The 27,390-nt window shown below is 42.4% G+C and overlaps 1 protein-coding gene across 11 annotated transcripts; it reads left to right on the top strand.

Moving 5' to 3' along the window:
• On the top strand, positions 1 to 27,254 carry zmynd8 (zinc finger, MYND-type containing 8). Of its 11 annotated transcripts, XM_034082435.2 has the most exons (23): positions 2,937 to 3,057; positions 3,149 to 3,219; positions 3,322 to 3,448; positions 7,301 to 7,368; positions 7,627 to 7,778; positions 17,343 to 17,564; positions 18,237 to 18,350; positions 19,348 to 19,413; positions 19,587 to 19,679; positions 19,781 to 19,868; positions 20,436 to 20,491; positions 20,581 to 20,658; positions 20,778 to 20,893; positions 20,969 to 21,471; positions 21,561 to 21,692; positions 22,584 to 22,739; positions 22,862 to 23,389; positions 23,476 to 23,988; positions 24,266 to 24,456; positions 25,394 to 25,474; positions 25,591 to 25,669; positions 25,770 to 26,009; positions 26,549 to 27,254. In XM_034082435.2, exons 3-23 carry the CDS (start codon positions 3,369 to 3,371, stop codon positions 26,719 to 26,721), a joined length of 3,729 nt encoding a protein of 1,242 aa, XP_033938326.1. In that variant the 5' UTR covers positions 2,937 to 3,057; positions 3,149 to 3,219; positions 3,322 to 3,368; the 3' UTR covers positions 26,722 to 27,254. The 11 variants fall into 11 exon arrangements, with proteins under 11 accessions (XP_033938327.1, XP_033938333.1, XP_033938328.1 ...); XM_034082436.2 differs by lacking the exons at positions 2,937 to 3,057; positions 3,149 to 3,219; positions 3,322 to 3,448 and adding exons at positions 1 to 114; positions 1,891 to 1,984 and having other exon boundaries at positions 20,757 to 20,893; XM_034082433.2 differs by lacking the exon at positions 3,149 to 3,219 and having other exon boundaries at positions 2,936 to 3,057; positions 20,757 to 20,893.
• Positions 27,255 to 27,390: the final 136 nt, after the last annotated feature.

A 27,390-nucleotide genomic window follows, 5' to 3' on the forward strand; every position in this document is an offset into this window, starting at 1 on the left:
TCTGGCTTGGGCGCCATCTTGGGGACAGCAGGCCTCATTACCAGCCGGCCACTTCAGAACAACACCGCTCTGCAGGATGGACACCAAATAAACTAAAAGTGGAGCCTGACTAAGGTGACATAATATATATATATCACCTGATGATGTTATATTATGTGCTGTGTCACCACAGTTATAAGTTTAAACATCTGGTTAAAGTACAGGCTTAGTGTGATTTGTCATGACGTCCTTTGCTAATAGTCCCTGTTAAGTGTTACCTGAAGCTAACTCACTAGCTAATTAACTACAAGCCACGTGTGAAGATGTTGACGTTTATTGGCAAGAAATGTAAAAATTAACTTATGTGAAAACATTCCCCACGTTTATTTCTTGTTTATTTTGTTTTCGGTACACGTTTTTTTTAAAGGTGTACCTGCAATTTAGTGACATAGCCGTGGAGAAGCTAGCTAAACCAAATAGGCTAAGTGGTAGCCTAGTGACAGTGGATGAAAGTATATTTTCTCAAGTACCGTTCTTAATTTGAGATATTTATGATTTACTTGTGTCTATCCATTTAATGCCACCTTATACTTATACTCCACTGCAATGTAGAGGCACATATTCTACCTTTCTCTCCACTACATTTATTTAACACTCAGTTATTTATTTCATATAGTGACACATAATAAGCTGATATGGTATATTGCAGTAATGTTATATTAATCTACATAGTATTTTAAGTATTGACCAACTTACATTCTAAAATGCTCTTAGATGTACAATAACCATAATAACATAATATTGTGCATTCTGCATATCAGGTGCTTTCACTTTTGATACTGAAGTACATTTAGCTGATAGTCCTTCTGAAAGTTATATTTTTCTGAAATGGTCCGATCTGCATAAAGAGTACTTTTACTTTTGGTACTTTAAGTATATTTAGAGGCCAATATGCTTGTACTTTTACTTGAGTAACATTTTGAATACAGGACTTTTACTTGTAACAGAGTATTCCTTCACTCTGATAGTTTTACTGAAGTGAAATATCTGAGTACTTCTTCCACCTCTGTCTAACAGTCAGTTCAAACTGTTATCCAATTGAGGGAATACATGGATGCAGGCTTAAACCATTATACTCCATCCTACATTGTACACTCATATGCATCCCCTGCTTATAATGTCAACACATCTGAAAGCCTTTTTTCACAGTGGACTCCTACGTGAACTTATTTATCTGGTGATTCTTCTTTATATATACAGCCTAATTTCTTGCTATTGACCTTTGAGAGTCTCTGGGCTGGTGTGCATTGAGCCAAACATGAGTTTCCCCACAAGAGGTCACTGCTGTCTTTCGCCCCTTTAGCGGGAGAGGCCACAGTCAAATGAGCAGTGCAGACTTTTTCACAGCAGTCAAATTTGATAAATTACAAAAGGCAGAGTGCAATTAGCATTATCGCCAAGTGTAACAATGCATTCCATCTCACAATGTTTTAGCGACAGAGACACAATCATTTTTGTTTTCCCCTTCAAACAAATCAACCCACCAGAGTGTGACTTTACAAGTGATGCATAACATATTCTGCTGTTCGATGTTGGATAGATGGCATACTGGTACTTCCATTAAATATTCACAATGTGCATTCAACCAGGACCAGTCTTCGGGAGACACACATTTATTAAATAATTCTATAGATTTGAAGAGATATGAAAAGGATCATCGGCTAATCTGTATGCAGGTAGCATCTTTTAAATGTCTTACCTAAATGTAGACATAATGTTGCTATTGTCATGTTATTTGCTACTTTTTTCCAAAAGTGTATGTGCAATCAAACATCATTTGATATTGCATGCATTTTATTTTATGGTTATAATGTTGGAATAATCCATTTATATTGCTTTGCTCATCTTCAGACAATCAGCATACATATCTCTCACACCAAGTCCTCCCTGCTTCTAGATGTGAGTTCTCTGGTACGTGTATGGGAGCTGCACACACTTTGCATATGTGAGTAAATAAATTACAACACCATAAAATACTTAAGATAAAAACGTTTTTGTCAAAATGATAATGGATATTTTCAAAAGCTATTTTAAGTTTGAATTAAAAGACATCTCGATGTATAGCATCCATTTTGAACAACAGGAAAAGATTATAAAAACTTTGCTAACATTTGCAATTAATAAACATCCTCCTTGACTTTTGGGGAATTCATTCAATCAAAGAAAACTCAGCTGTAATTAAAAAATACATGTTTCTAAAGATTAGGCAAACAAAATCAAGACAAGAAGTCCCTAATATAGTGCAAGAGGACTGTGCCAACAACGTTTTCTGAGTTACCACACATTTCTTTGAAGATCTTGCTGCATCATGTTGAAATGATATATAAAACACTGAAAGTCACTGTTGCTTTAACAGCGTAATCTTGTCTATGCGGAACCACATTGTTACCATGAGATCACATCAGTTCAAAAGCAAGCGTCAGGCAAATCACATGACTAATTCAGTCTGCATTTCCGACCTTGCTGTTAAACCTTTATAGGCCAAGGAGACACAGTACGCTTCATTTAGCGTCTGTTTACTCATTGCCTTTATTTGTTAAGCAGTGTATTAATATTTCCCATAAAGGTTGATTGAACTTGAGGTTGAGAACTATTGAGACTCCTTAGGAATATAGCCACAGGCCTTTGTGTGCACATCTGCTGACTTCCCTTACTCCAGAGGCCTTCTTTATAACTGAAACAACAACAGCGGTATACAGTCCTAATAGTAACTGATATGTGTACAGAGGCTGACTTTTTATTTGGGCCTAGCTCCTCTTGCTCTGAGTACTGCGTATGAGCTTGCCTGTGCTGAACAAAAGACAAGCAGCCAGGAAATGCACTAGCCAATCAGCAGCTGCCTTTCATTCTCTCGGCATGTGCGGCCAGTCTCTGCGCGCCTTCTATCAGAGCAGTGTGTCGGACAGCTTGGAGAGCCGTGGCTGTGCTCTGAGCAGGGTGAGGGCTGACAGGGCTGTCCTCCATGTTTAAATAAGCATTGCATATCACACAGAGTTTTGTAGCCATGCATCCACAGAGGTAAGCCTTATTTTTATTATTTCACACATCTCTTGATAAGGCACCAGCTACTGTGTGTGTGCCTGGGTAATAATACAGGTTTCTCTGACAGACTGGGGGAGGGGGAAGATCATTTGTCACCCCACAGCATAGGAGTGGAGCTTTAAAGGAGAGCATAGCATGGTACAGTGTTTGCTAACAGGACGGTAGGGGGTCACAGGTCAAGTGTAAGGTCATTGTACATTCATAGAACACTGACTTTAATCTGCTTTTTCTTTTGTCAAGATCATAAAAGAGGTTTTGTGGCTGGCCCTGGCCTATATGCGGTCAACATGGCAGGCCTGGTGAGGGATCCAGGATGGCAGAGACAGGGAGCAGTGCAGAGGGGAGTCCCCAGAGGAATTAACAGATGGTAAACTGACAGCACAGCAAGTTTAATTTAGGCCTCAGACTGGAGCGAGAGCAAGGCAGCAATTGTTTACCAGACTAACATGGGAATAAAAAACAGATTGTAAATGATTCTACGCCACACACCAAGTTCACCTCACCACAATTACATAATTTACCTGGCGAATAATGCTTTGAACAGGCCTAAACCTGTAAGCCGCTCACCGGTTTTCCAAAAATATCTAGGAGTAAATATGCCGGAGCAGATTATTTCTCACAGGGTTGGAGGAATTGCCTGTGCACTGCCTCCCAGTGTTGTTCTCTGCTACCGAGTGTCAGCCATTTTAGAGAGCTTCCCCTTTCTGTCCCTCTGCTCCAAGCACACTGGGTATTTGTATGTGAGAAAGAAGGGAAGAAGAAGGGAAGGACTTCCTCTGAAAAGGCTCTGCATAGAAACCTCATCTCTTCCAGAGAGGCTTGAAGTCGACCAGGTTAGATTCTGTTTATCCATGTATTCATGTCAGTTTCCTGTGTGCATGAATCAGATTTATTTTAAATGTAGTTATTAATTGTGTCTTTCTGCCAGTGTATCAAGATTGTCGTTTATTCCTGAATTGGATATATTCCCTGTGGAATAGGGCATATCTGTTTGTTATTCTTAGTGGATGACAAATGCTGTGTTTTATATATAACCAAAGGAAACTAGAGCCTGTATATATGACGCACATAATGTTGCTTGACCAGAGTCCAGGAGCATTGACTGAAACAGCAAATCCCCCCCTCAGTGTTTTGTGAATGGTGCAGGGTAATTTGTCTAATCCCTTCATTCAACTATGGTGTGAGGATTGGGGTAAACCGACACAGACAGCCTGTTCAGTTTGGTGTGTGTATTTAATATCCACCTTTTGACCTTCTTGGAACTGCGTAGTTAATGTAGTTGGCCTTGACATGTTGGCCTGGATGTGATGAGGGATACTTCTATTGCACTGAATATAAACCAATGTGCTTTAATTCTGTGCATTTAAAAAAAAAAAAATCCTGCTCAATGGTGATTAAAAGAAATGCAGACATTTGATCAAACATAAAAAAGATCTCACAGATGATGGGAAAATACATGGCGTTCCTCTCATTTTCTAATTCATGTTAATGCCGTCTTGTTGGTGCTCACACTCAAGTCTCCAGGCAGGTATTGATTATGAGACAGGATATGTTGAAGAAGCATTGCAAAGAGAGGGGGAGAAGGAGGGAGGGGTTTAGTCCCTCCATGCTGTCTGGGAGGCCTGTGACATTTCCAGTCCTGTCTTTGTGTCCAGCATCAGGCCCATGCTGCATATCAACATGCTGGGCCACATAATAAGCCGCATGAGGTCTTTTACAGCAGATTTGACTTGTGTCGTGTGTACGTGCTGTTTGTGTGCGGTGCGCACAGTGGTCAGAGAGAGAGAGAGGAGAAGAGAGAGAGAGAGAGAGAGTGTTCAAAATGGATGCCATACAGATACACTGGCTGAGAGCACAGTGAGGGAGGGAATCTGATCCTCTCCCTGTCTAGCCCGTAGAGCGGCATCTTACATGAGTGACTGCTAAATGTCCGTATGTGCTATAAAGGCAGCGGGAGCCTGGGTTTTGAGGAGGCTTTTTAGCAGGAGCAGTCCTCTCTGCATTGCAGCACTGAGGCTGAGGAGAGCGGGGAGAAGGGAGCCCGTGTGGCACACCGAGCCGAGCACCCAATCAGGCGCCTCCGTGTGGCGCTCAAGCCAATCGGCAGCCTGCAGCCGAGGTTAAAGATTGACAATTGCAGGAGAGAGCAGCAGGGAGAGAAGGCCTTCTGGGAAACCTGGACCCATCTTTTCCCTCATCCCCCCAACGCCCTGAATAATTGAAAAAGATTAAAGAATAAGCTGAAGAATCTGTGTGTGAGTAAGGAAAAAAAGGTATGCTGTTCATTTCCTTCATTGAAGCATGGGTGTTGTGGTAATAGTGGGTGTGGAGAGGGTTGTGTCAGGAGGTAACAATGTGTCCTCTGTGGGTCTTTGATTTTGAAATGTTTTTCTCAGGATGGACACTATTGATATCCGCCTATGTGACCGTCCATGTCTTTCTCTTTGTCTTTTCTTGCTGTATTTCCTGCCCTGGACAGGACAGGATGTTGAGAGGGTTTGTCAGAGGATGTTCAGACACGTTAGATGAGAAGGCCAGTAAAACCATTGCAGTGCACTCCTGTCTGTCTCTGCAGATGTGCTGTGTTCCTGTCTCATGCTTCATCCTCCTTTAGTGATTGAGGAGCAGGAGGGGTAGCCAAGATTATTCAAATGGCAGCAGTATTTCTGTTTTCAGTCTATGTTTGTCACACAAGACATCCAAATGGTGCCTTACCTGTGTAGAAACAAAAACAGAAATTGGCAATATGAGACAGTGAGGAAGGTGCTACTGCTGTGGCGTCAGAGAAAATGGCAACAGTAATAGGCTCGACAAGAGTGTGTCTGCAAACCAAGGTGAATCATGTTGGACTGAGACCGAATTAACCTGTTGGGCGGATATTGAAAAGAAGGTGTTTCACAGCACTCAGGGTATCTTGAATGTCCAGGAAATGTTTCTCCTCAGAACTGGGGATTTGATTGTGCAATCCATAATGGTATGCTCTCCTTTATTAGGTCACTTGCTCAATGAATATTACATGAGTGTTTTGAAACAACAGGGAAGTCTTTTTTTCCCTCGCTGGATGTCAGACGCAGATTCTACTGTGTTAGGGGGTTAGTGTGTTGTGTGTCATGTTTACTATTTATAGATCTGTGGTTGGTGGAGAAAAGTGCCTGCAGTTTACGATTGGACAACGGCCTTGCACATTGAGCTGTCTAGTGTTGGTTATCTTTTTACTTTAATTGTGTTTTAGATATCATCAACATTTGAGAGATGTCTAAACTAAATAGTGTTCCTATAGTACCAGTACAGTGTCTGGCTCTTATGTTTCTGGCATTTTGCAGACTCTTTCCAGCTGTTTTCATGCGTATATCTATTTAGCTTAAAAGCTTAAAATGTCTTGATTGATATTATGTAACATTCAGCAGAGTAGAGCACGTTGGAAGCAATGTTTTTTATTTAACGGCACACAGCGCTCGTAAAACAAGACTCTGAGTCACAAAAAAATGATTGTGAAAAAATGAAACAGTCACCATGGCTTCATTTATCAGTCTACGCCTTTTTGACCCATGGTGTGGTTTCCGAAAACTTTGTCAGAAGTAGTTTGAAGATGCGATTTAATGTTTTTGAGCGCTTTAAGATAACTCTGTTCCCGTCCAAACACCCTCACTCCAAACAGAATGATATCACTGTCAAGGAGCACAAGCCTTTCTTGTCTAGAAAAACCCCATTGTACGAAGAGACTGTTTAATAAAAAAAGTCATATAGCATTTACACTAATGTATCACCCAACTGGAGGTCAATATCTTGGCGATTTCGGCACTTTGCAGACAATCAGTTGTGTTCTCGATGCTCCGATTTAACTCTAAAAACTGAAACTTTTAACCTGGAAAATAAAATATTGATCAAATAGTTGGATATTTCAATTGGCCTTCAATTGGAGTAGTTAGGGAGGCTTATAAACTGAGATGCTGCACGCATTTAAGACGCAGTACATACTTTTGGGGGGGTCTACTTTTGGCTTTCATAGGATAAAGCGTAGCAGACAACTGACAGTAAGAAATGGGCTAACCTCTTTAACCCCAACTTGAGTGTACCACTTAACTCTTAGCAAGTTGTCCTAAGGAACCATTTCAAACACATTGTTAACTTAATTATATATAGCACAAGTTATAAATAAGATACATCTTCAGCTGTTGGTGAGGTGTGACTGATACATGTTTGATGTTTTCTGCATCAGTGTGGCCGAGGAAGAGGAGAAAACTGAAATCACATCAGAAGAAATGGAGATTTCCACGAGATCCAAAGGTAAGCACATATACAAGTTGGTTTTTGATAGGTTAGCAAAGCTCTGTTTCTATACTGGCGATGCATTATTGTGTAAAGTGGTTCAGATGTGCCTGTCTTGGTTTTACTCGACATACTATTCAACTCGCTGTGCTAACTGGCTCCAACCTGACTGTGAGAGTGCAGGAAACAAATGTGGTGTCATTTCTGGTATTAGTTTCCTGCTAGGCCACCAGAGAGCCCTCCTTGGTGTGTGTAATCTTTGACCTCTGTCTGCAGTTTCAGACTCTGGATCAGCAGAACGGGTGACCCACAAACGAAAGATATCGAGTCCCTCTCACTCATCCAACGGTCACTCCTCCGCTGAAACCTCCCCCTGCCCCACCAAGAAGAAGAAGAAACCCGGTGCGGTGAGCAGCGGCAAAGACCAGGTAACGATCACCTGACACGGGATTTAAACTGCTTCCCTCTCAGCTCAATGGGATAAGTGACACACTTACAATAGACAACAACTCTTCAGATTGATTAAGCAAGCTCCTGAATCAAATCACATGAAACACACAGAGTTAATGCACTTAAAGGGTCAGTTCACTCAAATCGCAAAAAAACATTTTGATTCTTGCCCCTAATGTGAAACGTTTAAATGTACCCGCCAAAGGTCGAAGTTGTCTGAAACTAAGAGCACTGTTCTCTCCCTAAACATGGGACTGTGCGATGCTGCCTAAAACATCCCAAACTATTCATACCCAAGAGGATATTTACATTGATTGGTGAGCAAGTCAGTGTTCTTTTCAGTGATTAAAGTTGATAAATATTAAGCTATAGTAAACATATGTTTTGTTATTGAGGGGTACCTTTTACTTGATGAACATTCATCCAAATGAATATTAGTTTTTGCATTTTTCAAACATTCTTTTCAGTTTTAATGTATTTTGTTGTTGTTGTTGTTGTTGTCAATTTAAAAATCTGTTGAAATCTTACACAAACATGAGCCTAAACAGCCAGTTTGAGAAAACATTCGCAGCACTTTATTTTAGCATTATTTTTTACTGACTGAACTCTACATTAATAATAATAATAACAATAGATGTATTTTGTTAGCGCTTATACATGTGCTCAAAGACGCTTTACAGATATAGTGAAAAGAGAAGAAAGGAACAACAAATAAATATATAGTTAAAGTCAAATTAAAATCAAGCAATACGGAGAAGGCTCTGTCCCCCCAGGTCCGGTGATTGGTGCGGGTGGGGATGGATAGGAGGTTGGCTTCTGATGAGCGGAGGCAGCGGGAAGGGGTGTGGTGGTGCAGCAGGTCTGTGAGGTAGGGGGAAGGGGCGTGGTGGTGCAGCAGGTCTGTGAGGTAGGGGGAAGGGGCGTGGTGGTGCAGCAGGTCTGTGAGGTAGGGGGAAGGGGCGTGGTGGTGCAGCAGGTCTGTGAGGTAGGGGGGAAGGGGCGTGGGGGTGCAGCAGGTCTGTGAGGTAGGGGGAAGGGGCGTGGTGGTGCAGCAGGTCTGTGAGGTAGGGGGAAGGGGCGTGGTGTTGCAGCAGGTCTGTGAGGTAGGGGGAAGGGGCGTGGTGGTGCAGCAGGTCTGTGAGGTAGGGGGGAAGGGGCGTGGTGGTGCAGCAGGTCTGTGAGGTAGGGGGAAGGGGCGTGGTGGTGCAGCAGGTCTGTGAGGTAGGGGGGAAGGGGCGTGGTGGTGCAGCAGGTCTGTGAGGTAGGGGGGAAGGGGCGTGGTGGTGCAGCAGGTCTGTGAGGTAGGGGGGGGGCCTGATTGTTGAGGGCTTTGTGAGTAATGAGGAGGACTTTGAAGTCGATTCTTTGACGGACGGGGAGCCAGGTTCTGGAGGACGGGAGTGATGTGGTCTCGGGAGCGGGTGTGGGTGAGGAGAGTTCTGGATATGTTGGAGTTTATTGAGGAGGTTGGTATGCCAGCGTAGAGGATGCTGTTGCAGTCGTCAAGTCGTGATGAATAGTGACATTAGTGCGTAGTCAGCAGCTAGTTTCATTGTCTTTAACCCAGAAGTGCTTTCTCGTCTGGAGATGCCAGATAACAACATCCTTCACGGTGAACAACAGGATACAAATTCTGTTAAAGATAAATGTAAAACAATTTGCGTTTATATTGTTTTTGATGTAACTGCCACATTTACCAATTCAATAACAAATAAATAAAGGCGGCCACATTCATACCCTCAAAGTCAGTAGATCATAAATGCAGGCTCACTGATACGATCAGCAGCATGGGTGCAGTTACTGCTCCTGTTTGATCAGTCATTCATACTGGGTCAATATTAAAGTTTAGTTTAGGAGAGTTTCACTGATGGGACATGAAGGCTCTTCTTCAGTAATGCCCTGTGCCACATCAACACATATTAGGTGCGGTTACACTCCTCAACACCTGGGGCCTATACTACGAAGCTGGTTCAACCTGTTAACATGTAATCTCTTTGCGCCTATACTACAGGATATACGGTAGTCTAGGTTGCTCTCTGGAGGCTGTGTAACGCATGCGCAGTGAGTCTGTGTGAGACCTGGAGCATGAGGTCCACTGTTCGTTAATGGCTCTGTATTGGTGTTATGTACGTTGATGGAATAAATCAAGTTAACAGAAGATAAACGTCGTGTTTATTTGTAGTAGACTAACATTGGTAGCAGAGGATGGTTAGCAGAAGATGGCTACTGCTAACTACAAAGTTCCACGGAAGTTCGACGAATCCCGACCATACGAGTGTTGGAAAAATGAAATCGCCATTTGGCAGCTGGTTACTGAACTTGATAAGAAGAAACAAGCCCTCGCCGTTGTCCTGGGGCTGGAAGGAAGGGCAAGGGACATCGCCATGGAAATACCCGCTGTGGATTTGAACAACGACAATGGTATGGACACACTGCTAGCAAAACTAGATGGCATGTTTCTCAAAGAAGAGAGAGACCGCGCATACGATGCTTACTCTTTTTTTGACTGTATCAAAAAGGAGAGCTCCGTGTCCATGGCGGACTATGTGATTGACTTTGAACAGCGATACAACCGAATGAAAAAGTACGACATGACTCTTCCTGACGCCGTGCTAGCTTTTAAACTTTTGGACACGGCTTGTCTAGACGAGAAAAATAGACAAATGGCGCTGACTGCGTGTACAGATTTAACGTTTGCTGCAATGAAGTCCGCGCTGAAGAGGATCTTTGGGGGGAGAGTGCAAGGCGGCACATCAAACGGAATACATGTTAACGATGAAGCGTTATTCACAGAGCAACGCTCACAAGGAAGATTCAGACGTCCAACAACGCAGCAGTTTGGACAAGTTGGACAACAAAGGCAACAGTCACAGGGTACCAACCCACTGGATAGGTTCGGTAAGAGATCAAAATGTGCTATATGTCAGAGCACGTTCCATTGGGCTAAAGACTGTCCTCACAAGAGTAGCGAACAAGTAAAGCTAACTGAAGATGGAACAAAGGTAGAGGAATGTGACATTACACTGTTTACTAAAGCCTCACTGTCTGAATCAGAGGTATTCCTAACGGAGTCTTTAGGGACGGCTATCATTGACACTGCATGTACCCGCACAGTGTGTGGAGAAAAATGGTTGGACAGCTTTGTCGCTGATCTCAGTCAAAGTCAAGTGAACCAGATTGTGAAAAGTGAAACTCCAAGCTCCAGACCATTCCGTTTTGGAGATGGAAATATAGTGCATTCCTCCAGAATACTGCACCTGCCTGCCAAAATAGGACAGACAAAATGTCGAGTGGAAACTGAAGTAGTCAAAGCTGATATCCCACTACTTCTGAGTAAGACTTCACTGAAAAGGGCAGGAACCATCTTGGACATGGAGAATGATAGAGCTGTGATGTTTAAACAGAATATCCCTCTTGAACTCACCAGTTCAGGACACTACTGTATAGATATCAGAGACAAGGACACAGGATTGAATCAAATTGAAATGAAAGATGAGGTCCTTACAGTCACAGAAGACAGCCAGAATGAAGATGAGGTCCTTACAGTCACAGAAAATATGACCTCAAATGAGAAACACAAAGCTCTCCTGAAACTACACAAACAGTTTGGTCACGCCTCCGCAGAAAGACTACAGCGACTCCTCCGCAGTTCGGGAAATAAAGACAAAGATTGTGACACTATTTTACAACAAATAGTACAGGAATGTGACATATGCCAGAGATACAGCAAGACCAAGCCGAAGCCTGCTGTGGGCTTGCCTCTGGCTTCAGAGTACAATGAAACGGTGGCAGTGGACCTGCACGAGTTGGAACCAAGTTAATGGTACCTCCACATCATTGACCAATTTACACGTTTCAGCGCTGGAAGCATTGTGAAAACAAAGAACTCCTCTGTGATGGTGAACTCTTTCCTTCATACATGGATCAGTGTCCACGGCCCACCACGGAGAATTTACAGTGACAATGGAGGAGAATTCAACAATGCAGAGTTCCGTGACATGGCAGAGAACTTTAACATTGAGACAAAAACCACGGCTGGATACAGCCCCTGGAGCAATGGGCTACTGGAGAGACACAATCAGACCCTCACCAACATCATCCAGAAGGTCAGACGGGAAAATGGATGTGACTGGCAAACAGCCCTAGACTGGGCTCTCATGGCTAAGAACAGTATGCTCAATGTGCACGGCTACAGTCCTCATCAACTGGTGTTTGGCCAGAACCCCAACCTTCCTTCTGTACTGTGATAAACCACCTGCGCTAGAAGGTACCACTATGAGTGCTAGAGTAGGAGAGCACATTTCAGCCTTGCATGCCTCTAGAAAAGCATTTACTGAAGCAGAGTGCTCAGAAAGGATAAGACGAGCACTACGTAAGCAGCTCAGACCCACAGATGAGAAATATGAGATGGGTGACAAGGTGTATTACAAACGAGCTGAATGCACTGAGTGGAAAGGACCAGGGATAGTTATTGGTCAGGATGGGGCTGTTGTTTTTGTGAGGCATGGTGGTTGTCTAGTGAGAGTGCATCACTCTAGGCTTTCCAAGGTGAACACAAAGGTTAATGAAGAGCAAATGGTACAAAATGATGCTGACACAGAAGCAGGAAGTGAGCAAGGTATAAACAATGCAACTGGTAGTTTAGACAGTGAGCAAAATACAGAGAATGAACAACAATTCGGTGACAGGGAAGCCAATACAAGTGAAGCGATCGATCCTCCAAATACTTTGAGTAGCGTAACACAAACTGAAATGGCGCATAGGCCTAATGCCCATAATAATCCTGCCCCTTCTGCAGGTGTGAGTTTAAAAACAGGACAGACTGTAACATATATGAACAGAGGTGACAATACTCTACTTAAAGCAAGAGTCTTAGGGAGATCAGGCAAGGCTACGGGGAAATATAAAACCTGGTATAACATGCAACATCTAGAGAATGATGGTAGTGATGGGCAAAAGGAATCAATTGATATCTCACAGGTTGATAATCTCAACATTGAAACAGAAGACAGAGAAGCTGATGTACTTGTAACCAAAGACATCTCATTTGATGCAGCTAAACAGGAAGAAATAAAGAACTGGCACAATAATAATGTATATGAGGAAGTTGAAGATGCAGGGCAGAAATGCATTTCCACCAGATGGGTTTGTAGTCTTAAGGACACTCCCAAGGGTATAGTGCCTAAAGCCCGACTGGTTGCCAGAGGTTTTGAAGAGCTGAATATTCAAGATTTACCGAAAGATTCCCCGACATGTGCCACAGATTCACTCAGACTTATGTTATCAGTGATATGTCAAAACCAGTGGGAAGTCCATTCTATGGACATCAAATCTGCATTCTTGCAAGGTATGGAGCTATCCAGGGATATTTATATCCGCCCCCCTCTAGAGGCAGGATGTCAACATGTTGTATGGAAACTAAAGAAATGTGTATATGGTCTTGCAGATGCATCACTATATTGGTACAACAAAGTGAAGGAAATCATGCTGAGTACTGGTGGTAGAGTGTCACAGGTGGATCCGGCAGTCTTTTACTGGTTGGATGAGCAATGTAAGGTCACTGGGGTGCTTGCGTGTCATGTAGATGATTTTCTTTGGGCAGGCTCATCAAACTTTTCATCCAATGTGATCCCCCAACTGCAGTCTGCATTCAAGGTTGGGCGTGAGGAGCATGAAAAGTTCTCCTATGTAGGAATGGATTTGGTAACTGTTAACGGTGAAGTTCAGGTACATCAACAAAGTTACATCGAGAACCTGGAGCCTATTCCCATACAAGCAAGTCGGGCCACACAGAGAAATGAACCCCTCAACGAAACTGAGAGAGAGCAGTTACGATCAAAAATAGGACAGATCCTATGGGTTGCTAAACAGACAAGACCTGATGTAATGTTTGATTCATGTTGTTTGGCTTCTAATATAAAAGGGGCAACAGTACAGTCTGTTCATGATGCTAATAAGATCATCCGTAAACTAAAGTCTGAAAAGGTGACACTTAGATTTCAACATCTGGGAAACAGTGATGCTTTGAACTTGATAGTTTTCAGTGATGCTTCATTTGGAAACCTCCCAGACGGAGGCACACAGGGAGGTACTTTTATAACACTTATGGGAGAAAGAGGGAAGTTTTCCCCCCTCTGTTGGCATTCAAAGAAAATCAGACGAGTGGTTCGCAGTACCCTTGCAGGGGAAACTCTTGCCATGTCAGATGGGGTAGACAATGCAATTTTTCTAGCCACACTATTTTCTGAGCTCACTACTGGAAATGCTGGACTGAATGCACCCCCTGTACTCTGTGTGACTGATAACCACTCTCTGTTCGATGCGCTCAAGTCCACAAAACAAGTCACAGAGAAGAGACTCAGGTTGGAAATCAGTAGCATTAAGGAGCTCATACAGAGCAAGAGGATCAAGCAGGTGCGTTGGTCAGACACAAAATCTCAGCTCGCTGACTGTCTCACAAAAAAAGGAGCTTCGGCTCTTGTGCTCTTAAAAGCACTCAGTGAAGGACAATGGGATCTGGGTTAAAGTGTCTGTTGAAATGGAACATTGAAAACACCTTTGTTTATGTATTTGTTTCTTAAATGTTTCCCTAATTTATGTTGACTACTCAGGGAATTTAAACATTTTTGTTTTAAGTCACTGTATGATTGTTTTATGATTCATGCAATGTAAAGTTATTTTTGTTTAGTTTATTTCTTTAAAAAGATAGAATGAGATTGTTAACATGTAATCTCTTTGCGCCTATACTACAGGATATACGGTAGTCTAGGTTGCTCTCTGGAGGCTGTGTAACGCATGCGCAGTGAGTCTGTGTTAGACCTGGAGCATGAGGTCCACTGTTCGTTAATGGCTCTGTATTGGTGTTATGTACGTTGATGGAATAAATCAAGTTAACAGAAGATAAACGTCGTGTTTATTTGTAGTAGACTAACACAACCTAACCTGGATATGTTTGAGTTAGCCGGTTGGCCTAATCCAAAACATACGCGCTCTCGCTAAACGGTACTACGACGCGGGTTATCAAGTGGATCGCTCAAGCCAGCCGTGTCCTATCTAGTTAGGTGCGCGTTCACATGAAAGGGGTGGTATCTGGAGCATTCGACCAATCACAAACATGGAGAAGCGCACTGACAGCGCAGCGTCATACTTCCTGAATGAAAAGTTAACTTTAATACTAGACATATGAAGAAGTTAAATTAAACATCCATGACTTAAACACTTTATCCAGGATCAAAGCCTCAGAGCTGCACCTGCAAGGTGAATACAGCTGGAAAAAGTGTTTGAATGCGTACATTAACAGGTTTATGATATCACTGCCCCGTCTCTAAGACACGATCTGACTTTAATTACATTTGTCTCGAGTGTTTCCTCAACTTAATGTGTTGCTTAAAATAATACTTCTGCATACAGTACGTGACACTGTGAGTGTTGCACGGCCAGATACGGCTCAGCTGACTCAGATAAGGAGATATATGATACATTATGAAGTGATATGCCGCGGACTGTACTTAATGTACTCTGATCCGGTTACTTATGTTGTGGCCGATATTTAAGTAAGCTTTCTTAACGCTAATGTTATAATAGTCAGATTGCTCTGAAGATGGAGGTGATATTCTATTCATGTTCACGTTCACACAGTCGGTGATTTTTGCCGGCCGTCTTTCCTGCAACGGCAGCTTTTCTGCATTTCCTTTATCCTGTAATATGACTTGATCGCTTTAAACTCCGCACACTGAGCTCTGATTGGTCAGCAGGCGGTGCTTTCACTGAGTTGATCTCTTAGCCTGCAACCTAACCTGGTCCCGACCAGGTTAGCCGCTAAGCATAAGTTACCATGGAGATCTAGCCTGCTAAAAAGAGAACCAGCTTCGGATGACCGGAAAGCCGGAGTTTTCCCTGAATTTAGCCGGCTAAGCGAAAATCCTGCTTCGCAGTATACCCCCCAGGAAACTCCCCAGTATGACTACAATCTGAACTTTCAGACACTCGGCAGCTCCATTGGGGCGGATGGGAGTGAAGTTTTTAAATAAAATTGATTTCATTTAAAGGTGGGGTATGTAATTCACTTCAGAAACACTTTTTGTTATATTCCATGGAATGCTCTTAACATCCCGATAGCAATGAATACATGAAATGCTTTGACAATAAATCCATAAAAAAATGTCATCAGTGGAAGCCGTGGCGCTGTAAAAAGCACGACCAATCATCTGAGTCGGCCCGGCTAAAGTAACTGGATGGCCTACCTGCCTGCCAGCCTTCCATCTGTGCACACACTTATCTCGTGCCCTCATTGGTCATGTGCGCGTCCGTGTGTGTTGGAGGAGGGGCTCTGGAAGGAAGTGGCAGATTTTTTTCGGCTGCGTATTTTCAAATTCTAGCGCACTCGAGCTGGTTTCTCCAAAATTACCTACCCCACCTTTAAGTGAGTTGTGCAACATCTAAATGTAGCTTCTTCTGCAACTGACTTTCATCTTTACTCTATGCCCTGATATTGTGTCCTGTTAATATCATTTCTAAACTGGCATCAGTGAAACTGAGGCAGAGCTATTTCTTTCCATTTCACAGATATTTAAGCTGCCTTGAGATGTCTCGGTTGTTTATGGTTGTTGTACATTTGATGTTTTTTCTCATGTGTCTGAAAGTCTTTAATACACACTGTTTAATTCCAGCTGTTTGAAATCTTACTCCTGATTAAATCCAGGGCTAGATGTTGTGATATTATTACAACATCTCAAGAAAGGGAACTACAGCTTATTAGAGAGATATTTTAAAATGTATTTTAGAGTTTTATGTTTGGGATTGTCCTCCATAGGAATACATATTGTTGCTGTACATCTTTACGTAGTTGTTCTAATTTAATACTAATGGTGATAGTATTTTAATTTGTTTTCTGACGTCTAATAAATAATCTATGCAACTCTAATTTTAACACATTTGTTGACGTTATTATTATTTCAGTAAGAATATCTGCAATATAAAAAAGTGTATTTCCTTTGATTGTAAAACAGTTCACAAATGCACAGTAGGTCAATGATTGCTGGTATCTCCCAATTGGCACTTTAAGCTAAACTTTGTAAATGATTAGTGGGAACTGTAACTACGGGAGCCTTTGCCAGTTTAAAGGAGCCCGTCAGAAATGTTTACCCTCCGAAACAGAAAGGAGCATTTGATAAATATCCAGTTGTTGTCTTTAAGGTCATTTCCATCACAAGGAAAACATTATGTTGACTTTTAATAAAGGGGCCCTATTATGCTAATTGTCTTTGGGATTTTAGCCTGCAGACCATTTACTGCACATGCACAACACCTATATAACACACTACAGGAAAGTGAAAAGCATAATAGGGCCCCTTTTTAAATGTCTCATCTTATGAACTAGCAGTTATCGTTTGCCACATGTACTTATCGTGGCTCAACAACAGCAGTGTTAACTTTTGGATGTTTCTTTTTTTGTTGATACTGTGCACGTGTGCTTGGCTTCTCTAACCTCTGACCTAATTTTGACCTTCCCCAACTTTGTTTTTCTTTTGCCCGCATTGCAGTCCGAACTAAGACATGGTCCCTTTTACTATGTGAAGCAGCCAGCACTCACCTCAGACCCTGTTGATGTTGTACCGCAGGACGGCAGGAATGACTTCTACTGCTGGCTGTGCCACCGCGAGGGCCAGGTGCTCTGCTGTGAGCTCTGCCCCAGGGTTTACCACGCCAAGTGCCTCAAACTGCCCGCAGAGCCAGAGGGGGACTGGTTCTGTCCGGAGTGTGAGGTACTCGCCCAGGAGTGTGTATCGTGTTGGACGAATGCTCAGATTTTATATTTAAGTTTAAAGTAGCAATATTAAACTGTTAATGTACTCTTAAAAGTGACAGTCTTATATTCAAAATCATACTTAAGTAAAAGTACAAAGGTATTGGCCTCAAAATATACTTTGGTTCCTAAAGTAAAAGTACTCGTTAAGCATAATGGCCCATTTTAGAATTATTCATATTAAATGGCTGAATTATAATTATCTATGCATGAATGTGTCTATCCCAGCAGGTAAATGTGGAGCGAACTGTAATGTCTTTGTATACTGCCGCTATATAGTTTCATCTATACTTGTCTGTCAATGTTTATTTTTAAGTTGTTATAGATATTTTGATTAGCTATACATCCAATTATATGAAGTAACTAAAGCTAAATGATAAATGTAGTGGAGAAAAATGTACAATTTTGGCTCCCAAAAATGTAGTAAAGTAGAATTACGATGTAGTGTAAAATGAAAATACAAGTACCTAAGTAATTGTACTTAAGTGCAATCCTTGAGTAAATGTACTTCATTACATTTTGTACAAGTGTAAAAAACAAGTTTCAAAGCTTTAAGTCAGAGCCTGTTGAAATAGCAGTACGTTTGGACTCAAGTGATGAAAGCGCCTGTTTTTCTCTCGATGTCTTTCAGAAAATAACAGTCGCTGAGTGTATAGAGACTCAGAGCAAAGCCATGATGATGCTCACGATAGAGCAGCTGTCATACCTACTAAAGTTTGCCCTTCAGAAGATGAAACAGCCAGGTGTAAGTACTCTGTTCCCTCTGTTCATAGTGAATTCATGCTACCAAACTGATTACATTGTGTTGTGGCAATGTCTAATTACAGATGGGGTATACTGTATATTCTCATTTCTGCCTTTTTCTAATTCTACATTCAGATTGATCACTTAGGCCCTGTGTCCACGTAGTGCTTTTTTAAGCAGAAAGGGGCTAGCAGGGAGCTGGTCAGAGCCTCCTCCAGCGTTTCATCGGAAAAGCTTGTTTCTATGACAGCGATATCTCAACTAGGTATCACGGCTTTTGTAAGACTCACCAGCTTTGCCTCCTTGCTTTTTCTTATCAATTTGGGCGACTACGTATTTTAACAATGACCGGAATTTGCTTCCTTATATTGTTAGTCTTAATTAACTTGTCACTGCTCAGTCTGATAGCTGTAAAGCAAGGAGGATGAAGACGTTAAGGCGATAACAAAAAATCACTCAACCGGCAGCAAAATCCACTGGCTGATTTGTTAAGATTCTACTTTCTGGCCATTAAAGCTTCTCCTCCAGTTTCTGCACTAGTGCTTTTCTGAAAAGATGAATGTTTTCAACGACAAGCAGTGGCATCACAAAAATGGCGGTAAGCTAAGAAAAGCAAACGCTGGGTGCAGCACTTTTCCTCAAGGCAACTGAAGGCCATCTGTTCTCTCCTTTGAGAACAATTGAAAAAGGCGCTATGTGGACACAGGCCCTTTAGATATTGGCATGTGTTTTCTGGACTACAATTCTATTTTTAGATTGCTTATGTACCCATCATATTCCCCTTAGTCGTGCTAGATGTAAAGATCTGCTGCCTGACGTGCTACCTGTCCTCATATCAATATTGCATGATTATATATTATTACTTTGCATGTGCAATATTTCTAATAACAGAACTAACAATCGCAGTGATTGTACTATAATGAGCCTGTCATAGCTGGAAACCATGAACATGCTAGCTGGTGCTGAGGATACAGCTGCCCCCTCTCACTCTCTTTCAGGATCATCCGCGCTTGTCATCTCGCACCCCCCATGCAGCTTCCACGCAGAGAAAGACTTTTAATTGGGTAATCAATTACACCACTAACAAGACCCCGTCATGACTTTTTCCTCCACTGGTTTTCCTCCTTTTGTTTGAAGCAGCTTGTAGATTTTCTTGTAGTAGTAGCATGTGTGGTAGAGGGGAAGGTTGAGCAGTAAGAGTTTCCTTCATTCTCTTTTTGTTTATTCACTTCTATAGACTGAACCCTTCCAGAAACCTGTCTCTCTTGAACAACATCCAGATTACGCCGAGTACATTTTTCACCCTATGGACCTTTGCACACTTGAGAAGGTAAACCCACAAGCTGTTACAAATGTATCTTCGATAATATGAATTTAGCAATGTTTGAAAGTGTTGTCAGTCGGGCCCCATCTTTCCTTTTTGCACCGCAGAATATTAAAAAGAAAATGTATGGCTGCACAGAGGCCTTCTTGGCAGATGCAAAATGGATTTTGCACAACTGTATTATATACAATGGAGGTATGTTTCATTGTGTGGAAACCATATTTAAAGGGGCCCAATTATGCTAATTTACCGGTTCATATTTGTATTTTGTGCCTCTGCTTGGACATGTTTCCATGCTTTAAAGTTCAAAAGGTTGTTATTTTTCTCATACCGCCTGTGCTGCAGCACCTCTTTTCACCCTGTCTGAAACCGGAGCCCAGTCTGCTCTGATTGGTTAGCTGGCCGACTCTGTTGTGATCAGTCCGACGTTTAGAGATGTCCCGCCTCTTAGCCTATCACGTACAATGTGTGGAATAGAAGCGAATATGATTCGTAGGTAAAGAAAGGAGTTCAATGGATGTGTTTCAGGCAGGAGGGGAATGTATAAACCCATATAACACACTAAAGGAAAGGGAAAACCCCAAAAAGCATAAAAGGGCCTCTTTAATAAGAAGATACATATACTATGTCATGAAATAGTCTAATTGATTTTCAATGAAATCAACTGTGATTTACTGTTCATTGTCAGTTTTTAATTGCAATTCTCATTAGAGTTTTCTTAAAAACTATGTTGTGTAACATAAATGTATGTCTTTGTTTCAGGCAATCACAAACTCACGGCTACCGCTAAAGTTATAGTAAAAATCTGTGAACACGAGGTGAGTATTCGGAAAATATTTGTATATTTGATTGACAGAAACGAGTGCTGAAACTTCATTTCATATTTCTTCTGACTCTTTAATTATAGATGAACGAGATTGAAGTCTGTCCTGAGTGCTACCTGTCTGCTTGCCAAAAGAGAGACAACTGGTTCTGTGAGCCTTGTGTAAGCTAGTTGAGTGACTTGAAGTTTCTGTTTATGATTCCACCAGATTGTTTAGCTTTTTAAACACAAATCCCTGGAATACACCAACTTAGTTCCAGTGTTTTACTGTTTGTCTGCAGAGTAACCCACACCCTCTAGTGTGGGCCAAACTGAAAGGGTTTCCATTCTGGCCTGCTAAAGCTCTGCGGGACAAAGACGGACAAGTGGATGCTCGTTTTTTTGGTCAGCATGACAGGTATCAGCCCTACAGTTACTCGGTTCCTCTTGCACAATTCAAGCTTTGTTTCTGATTTATGTTTTCATCCTTCAGGGCTTGGGTTCCTTTAAACAATTGCTACCTCATGTCCAAAGAGATTCCCTTCTCTGTGAAGAAGACTAAGAGCATCTTCAACAGTGCCATGCAAGAGATGGAGGTCTATGTGGAGAACATGAAGAAGAAGTTTGGAGTGTTTAATTATGCCCCCTTCAGGACACCATACTCTCCTGACAACAACTTCCAGATGCTGCTGGATCCCTCCAACCCCTCATCCGCCTCGATCAAATCTGAGAAGCAGGAGAAGATCAAACTGAGCTTTGATATGACGGCATCGCCCAAGATCTCTTTAGCCAGGACCATGTTGTCTGCAGCTGTAGTGGTGGGAGGGGGCACAGCAGGACGACGGCTCCCCCTCGCTGACATGCCTCGATCCCCCATGAGCACCAACTCCTCCGCCCATACTGGTTCGGATGCCGAGCAGGAGACAGCGGACAAGTCCCAGACAAAGGCTCCAAACAGCCAGTACAGTACAGGAGAAGAGTCCATGGACTGTACAGGTACCTTACCACGTGCATGTTGTTGTTGTTGTTGCAACAAGTATGTTATGTCTAATGAAGAAAGACTAACATTATGTGTCTCTGAACAGCATCACCTGCCCATCCTCGACCATGTCCTGCAGGCAGTTCCTTGGACAGCCCTAAACCATTCCACTCCCCAGCTCCCAGTGTCAAGCAGGAGAAGACGCCGCCCACAGGAAGCATTCTGAACCTCAATCTAGGTGAATATTTTATGGCAATTATAAAATGTAAACGGTCTGCAGAGTCACAAACCCTCAAAGTACACCCTGTAGCAGGTACAACTCTAACACAGAAAAGACCCGTCTGTGCTGCCCCAGAACGCCTCGTTGGGCATTTTTCTTTTTCCATTTTTTTCTTCCTGGTCGTAGTGATGTAAGGGTCACTGTGACGTAACGGCCAATCCGCGGACTTCCTCACACTCACACACACACTCACTCACTCACTCACTCACTCACTCAGCCTTATCCTTTCTCCGTCGCAGCTCCGTGGATTTCTCAGCCTGAACTCAGCCTGAGCACACACACAAACTCACAGCCAGGCTACGAGTGTGTGTGTGCTCAGGCTGAGTTCAGGCTGAGTTTCGCGGTGTCTCGCTGTCTCGCAGACCCCACGCAGCATTCTCATCTGTTTGTCCTTACTGGTGTCATTTTCTGGCTGCTAACGCCATTGTAACACATAATCACTGATGTTCCGCTGTAACGGTGGTGGACTCATCAGAACAGAGTGGGCGAGCTGACCAATCAGAGCACAGTGGGCTCATGGGGAGGGGGGGGGGCAGGAGCTCCAACAAGCCGTATAGGACAGAGAGAGAATACACATACTATACAGAGATGCTGTTTGAGAAACCAATGTGAGTTTGGAATATTGAACAATGTAAATCTATTTTAGTAGACCTCAACAATGGAATTATGATCAGTAGAAATGGCCATGACATGGGACCGTTAAGTCTGTTGTTACCATTTAAATATACATTTAGGAGATAAAAAATAAGGTTAATCAACCAATCGATCTGTTTAAGAGTAGGCCTAGGTGGAATTTCAGTCCTACAGATACATTTCTGTTTGGAATAATCTCATGTTGTGTTTTTCTAGATCGGAGTAAAGCAGAAATGGACCTAAAGGAGCTCAGTGAAACGGTTCAGCAGAAACAAGGAGCCACACCCGTCCTCACTTCTCCAAAAAGACAGATCAAGAGCCGTTTCCAGCTGAACTTGGACAAAACCATAGAGAGCTGCAAGGCACAACTGGGTCAGTAGAGCATGCATTGAATAGCGAAAAGCCATTTCTGTTGTTGATAGTCAGCAGAAGGATTGCTCTCCTAAGTAACTGAACATAGCGTTGTGATATATCCCTCCTTCTTTGTTTTGCAGGTATAGATGAGATCTCTGTTGATGTGTATAAAAGTGTGGAGCACAGTGACTCAGAAGACTCTGATAAGACTGACTCCAGTGACAGTGAGTATGCCAGTGATGAGGAGCAAAAGACCAAGGACGGTCAGGATGCAGCCTCCAATGATGACGCCCAGAAGGAGCCTATCAAAAGTAAAGGCAAAGATCAACCTTCTGTAAGCCAAGATAAGGAGGGTAAAGCCGATTCGCTAGAGACATCAGACACGGCAGAAAGCGACACCAGTGCAGCAGCGTCAGATGCTCCGAAACGAGAAAAAACGAGCGCGGATTCTGAAAAAGAGAGCCCTGTCAAGACCAAAGCAACTCCACTATCACTTCCTCTAAGGGAGAAGGTGCAGGCAAAACAAGATGCAAAACCGCCGGTGGAGGACTCTGACTCAGAGAGAGAGCTGGTTATCGACCTCGGAGAGGAACAGGGAAGCAAGGACAGGAAGAGGAGCAGGAAAGACCATACCACTCTTAAAGAGTCATCTGTTGGTAAATCTGAAGGTGAGAGTGATTATCTTTTAGCATATGTGACATGTCGTTACATAATCTTTGGCACTGGTAAATAATGTTGGTACTTTCCCTGGTAGGTAAAGCCCCGACCCCATCGACACCGTCTCAAAACAGCACAACTCCCTCCAGTGTTTCACCTATGGCCATCCCTGTCACCATGGTCTCCTTCACTGCTCCCTCTCCCTCAACCATAAGCCTCGCACCCGTGTCCAGCGCCACCGCAACACCCCCTTCTTCTTCTTCTTCTTCTTCATCCTCCTCCCCAGCCTCCACCACGCCTGCTTTGAAGAAACAGCGTCCTCTGCTGCCCAGAGAGACGGTGCCGGTGGTGCAGAGAGCGGTGGTCTGGAATCCCTCCGCCAAGTTTCAGACCTCCTCGCAGAAGTGGCACATGCAGAAGGTGCAACGTCAGCAGCAGAACCAGTCGCCTGTGGCCACCATGCAGATAGAGGCGTTGTCTCCAAAGCAAGGCCAGGCTCAAGCATCAACACAGGCCACAGGGAATGGCTCCACAGCAGTATCCTCATCTTCCTCTTCAGCACCGCAGTCTTCACAAAGCACACGCTATCAGACCAGACAGGCTGTTAAAGGTAGATAAAACGTATTTCAAGTATGACTTATCACCGTGTGAAGTCCTTCATGCAATAGAAAATCCTGCTATTTACCCTTCACAGCAGGTGAGCCCTAAATATTTTCAATTGGAAAGGCCAAAACAGAAACTCATTGGTGGACTATGGGCTGAAAAGCAAATACCTATTGCATTAACTTAGTTTGACCCACTTTGGGCAGCCCTTCTCTACAAATGTGCAAAATATTTCTCCATCCTTTTTCCATAATAATCTGAATTTCTGTGTTTTCTAATTCCAGCTGTTCAACTAAAAGACTCTCCCCTCAGCACATCCATGGTCACCCTGGTTACCAGTAGTCCAGCTTCTGTTGCCATGATGGCAGCATCAAGTTTAGGCAGAGCTGCCACCTCGTCACCAGTCGCCACAGACGTGTATATCCCCACGGCCTCAGCAGAAGTAGCTGCAGACATTGCCAAGTACACAAATAAAGTTAGTATAATTGTCTGTTTACATTTGCCAAATTTACTGGACGTAGCCTAAGCCCCGGCTGATCATTAAAGAAAGCCCTGAGAGACAATTATGAGAGAATGTCAATTCTATCTAGCTTTTAAACTACATATTTCTGACTCTAACAAAAATGTGGGTTTGACGATGACAATAAAAAATAACCAGATAAGAATTGGTAGTTAAAAAAGGCCTGTGTTGTTGTTTTTACAAAAGATGGTGTAATTATGGAAGGTATGCATGTTTACTATTTGAAAACATGGGATCTTCAGCATTCATAATCGTATCTTGCCCAAAATAAGTATTATTACGAAATAATCTAATAATAAATTCGTACAAATATGACCGTTGCAAATATCAAAGCAAGTTGTGTTTAAAAGATGCAGGAGAATTCTCTCCTCAGACTACAATAACATGCTTGGTATGGCTGTATAATAAACAATTCCGAGCTTTCAAAGGCACCTGAAGGCCCCTCGACAACTTCCCCATAGCGAACAGTATAAACGGCTAAAAGCGGTCAGAGTTTGCATTTTACATTCACAGTGGCTTAAAGAGAGGTTCTCTGCAAATTATGTCACTAAATCATATGCTGGTTTGTCTTAAAACGGCAGATATGAGTTAGATACAGTATTGTTGTGAAACTGGGCATGCTGGTAATTCAGAGGCAGGTGGAGGGAGCATCATGGGGGAGCATGAGAGGGAGTCGGCCATCTTGGTGACGTTCGTCTGACGTAAACTAGTGAAGGCTCTGTCTGGGGCCCTCTGGTGGATGAATCACTGCACTGCAAGCATTAAGGCTGGCAAAATAAACTTGATTCTCTGAACTATGATGTTTCTTGAAAATTCCTGCCCTGAATGCCCTGCCATGAAAACTTTTTTCTTGAATGAGACTTCGCAATATAATGATTTACTCTTTTTTCAGATAATGGATGCAATCAAAGGTACAATGAATGAAATCTACAATGACCTTTCGAAGAGTACGTCAGGCAATACAATAGCAGAGGTAAGTGTTTGCTCTTGACCCTATAGAAACTAACTACTACTGTCTAGTAGACCATAACAGTGGCTTTGCATTTGGCCCTTTACATACCCTAACCCCTGTTTTTGTTTTTTAACCAGATAAGAAGACTAAGAATCGAAATAGAAAAATTACAGTGGCTTCATCAGCAAGAGTTGTCAGAAATGAAGCACAATCTTGGTGAGAACTTCATCGACCAATGCATAAAGCCTTTTCCCCCCAAAACTATGTATGGTGTTTTTACTTCTGCTTGATCGTGTTTTTATGTACTTCAATGCAGAGCTTACAATGGCAGAGATGAGACAAAGTCTGGAACAGGAGAGAGAGCGGCTTGTGACTGAGGTGAAGAAACAGACGGAGCAGGAGAAGCAGCAAGCAGTAGACGAGACCAAGAAGAAACAGTGGTGTGCTAATTGCAGGAAGGAGGCCATCTTCTACTGCTGCTGGAACACCAGCTACTGTGATTACCCCTGTCAGCAGGCCCACTGGCCCGAACACATGAAGTCCTGCACGCAGTCAGGTATAGCATGTCCCAGCACCATCAATGTCTATATTACATCAACATATGCATTATATTCAGCCACATCACATATTAAATCTTGCATCATTTGTGTGTCATTCCTTACATTCATACTGGGAATCTTTGCACACATTTCTGCACAATGCTTCCGTCCAGCTCTTCCACTTACATTCTAATACACTGCACACATTTTTTACTGTCATTTTTCATATTTTATTTGTTTTACTTTCTTATTTATTGTACAAATAATGTATTTTACTTTATTATATTTGTTACAATACTTGTTATACGTAATAAGTAATCTTCCTTTGTTCAATCAACATCAACTCAAATTCCTTGTTTGTGTAAACCTACTTGAGAATTTACCTGATTCTGTATCAGTCGATGACATTAACACAAGTTTTTTTCATAAGCCTGCTCATATCTCTGTCTCAACGTCTCCTTTTCTTTGCTTGCTTCTATAATCACTGGCGACAATACACCTAACATTTTCCTAAATGTAATGTTTTTTTTCTCCCCTCACTTTTGTTCTATTTCAGCCACAGCCCCACAGCAAGAACCTGAAGCTGAGTCGACAGCAGAGCTCCCTAACAAAGGTTTAGGGCAGGCTGGAGGCCCGAGCACTCTGAGAGAAACGCCGGTCTCTGCACCGTCAGACAAAGACTGTGACATGGAAAAGAGCACTGACAACGTTGCTGTTACTTTGTCCTAAACAAGATTTCCATACTTGAAAATGTAAATGTGTGTAGATATTTTTTTTCCACTATAAAGATATGTCGATGTAAATTTGTCTGTTCAAGCGGCTGTTGAGGGAGCAATCTAAATCCTTTTTGATATATAAATATATATCTATATTTGTGTTTGCCTTTTTAGGCTCACATATCCCAGTGCACAGTGGTTACATTTTAAATGTGGAAACAAGACTGACAGCAGATAATAACCACTAGAGGGGGCAGTCTACAAAATGTATACTGCACATTCATGCACATTTACCAACTTTGGAGAGCTGTCAATTTACAGATCTTAAGAGCATGCCTGAGTGTCACAAAACATAATCATAGTGTTAACAGTTCCAAACTGCAAAAATGTAACCCTTCATAATGGACCACCCAGAGGTTAGATTAGACTGTTGACAGAAACGTCTGTACATTTGCTATTTTATATTTTATGTTAATGTATTTGTTATTCTACTGTTGCCTGCTGTATACTGCAAAGAAACTAACAAATACAAACATTTTAAACAAACTGTTTCAATGTTTACAATGCAGTTTGCAATCCAATGGCGTAGCTTTAACTATAGTGTGAGTTGGAAAATACATTCTTAAACTCAAGTTTGGATAATACCATCTGGTAAAATTGTTGGTTTATAGTTGTAATTTAC

This window comes from Pseudochaenichthys georgianus, chromosome 5, assembly GCF_902827115.2.
Source record: "Pseudochaenichthys georgianus chromosome 5, fPseGeo1.2, whole genome shotgun sequence".
Lineage (NCBI taxonomy): Eukaryota > Metazoa > Chordata > Actinopteri > Perciformes > Channichthyidae > Pseudochaenichthys > Pseudochaenichthys georgianus.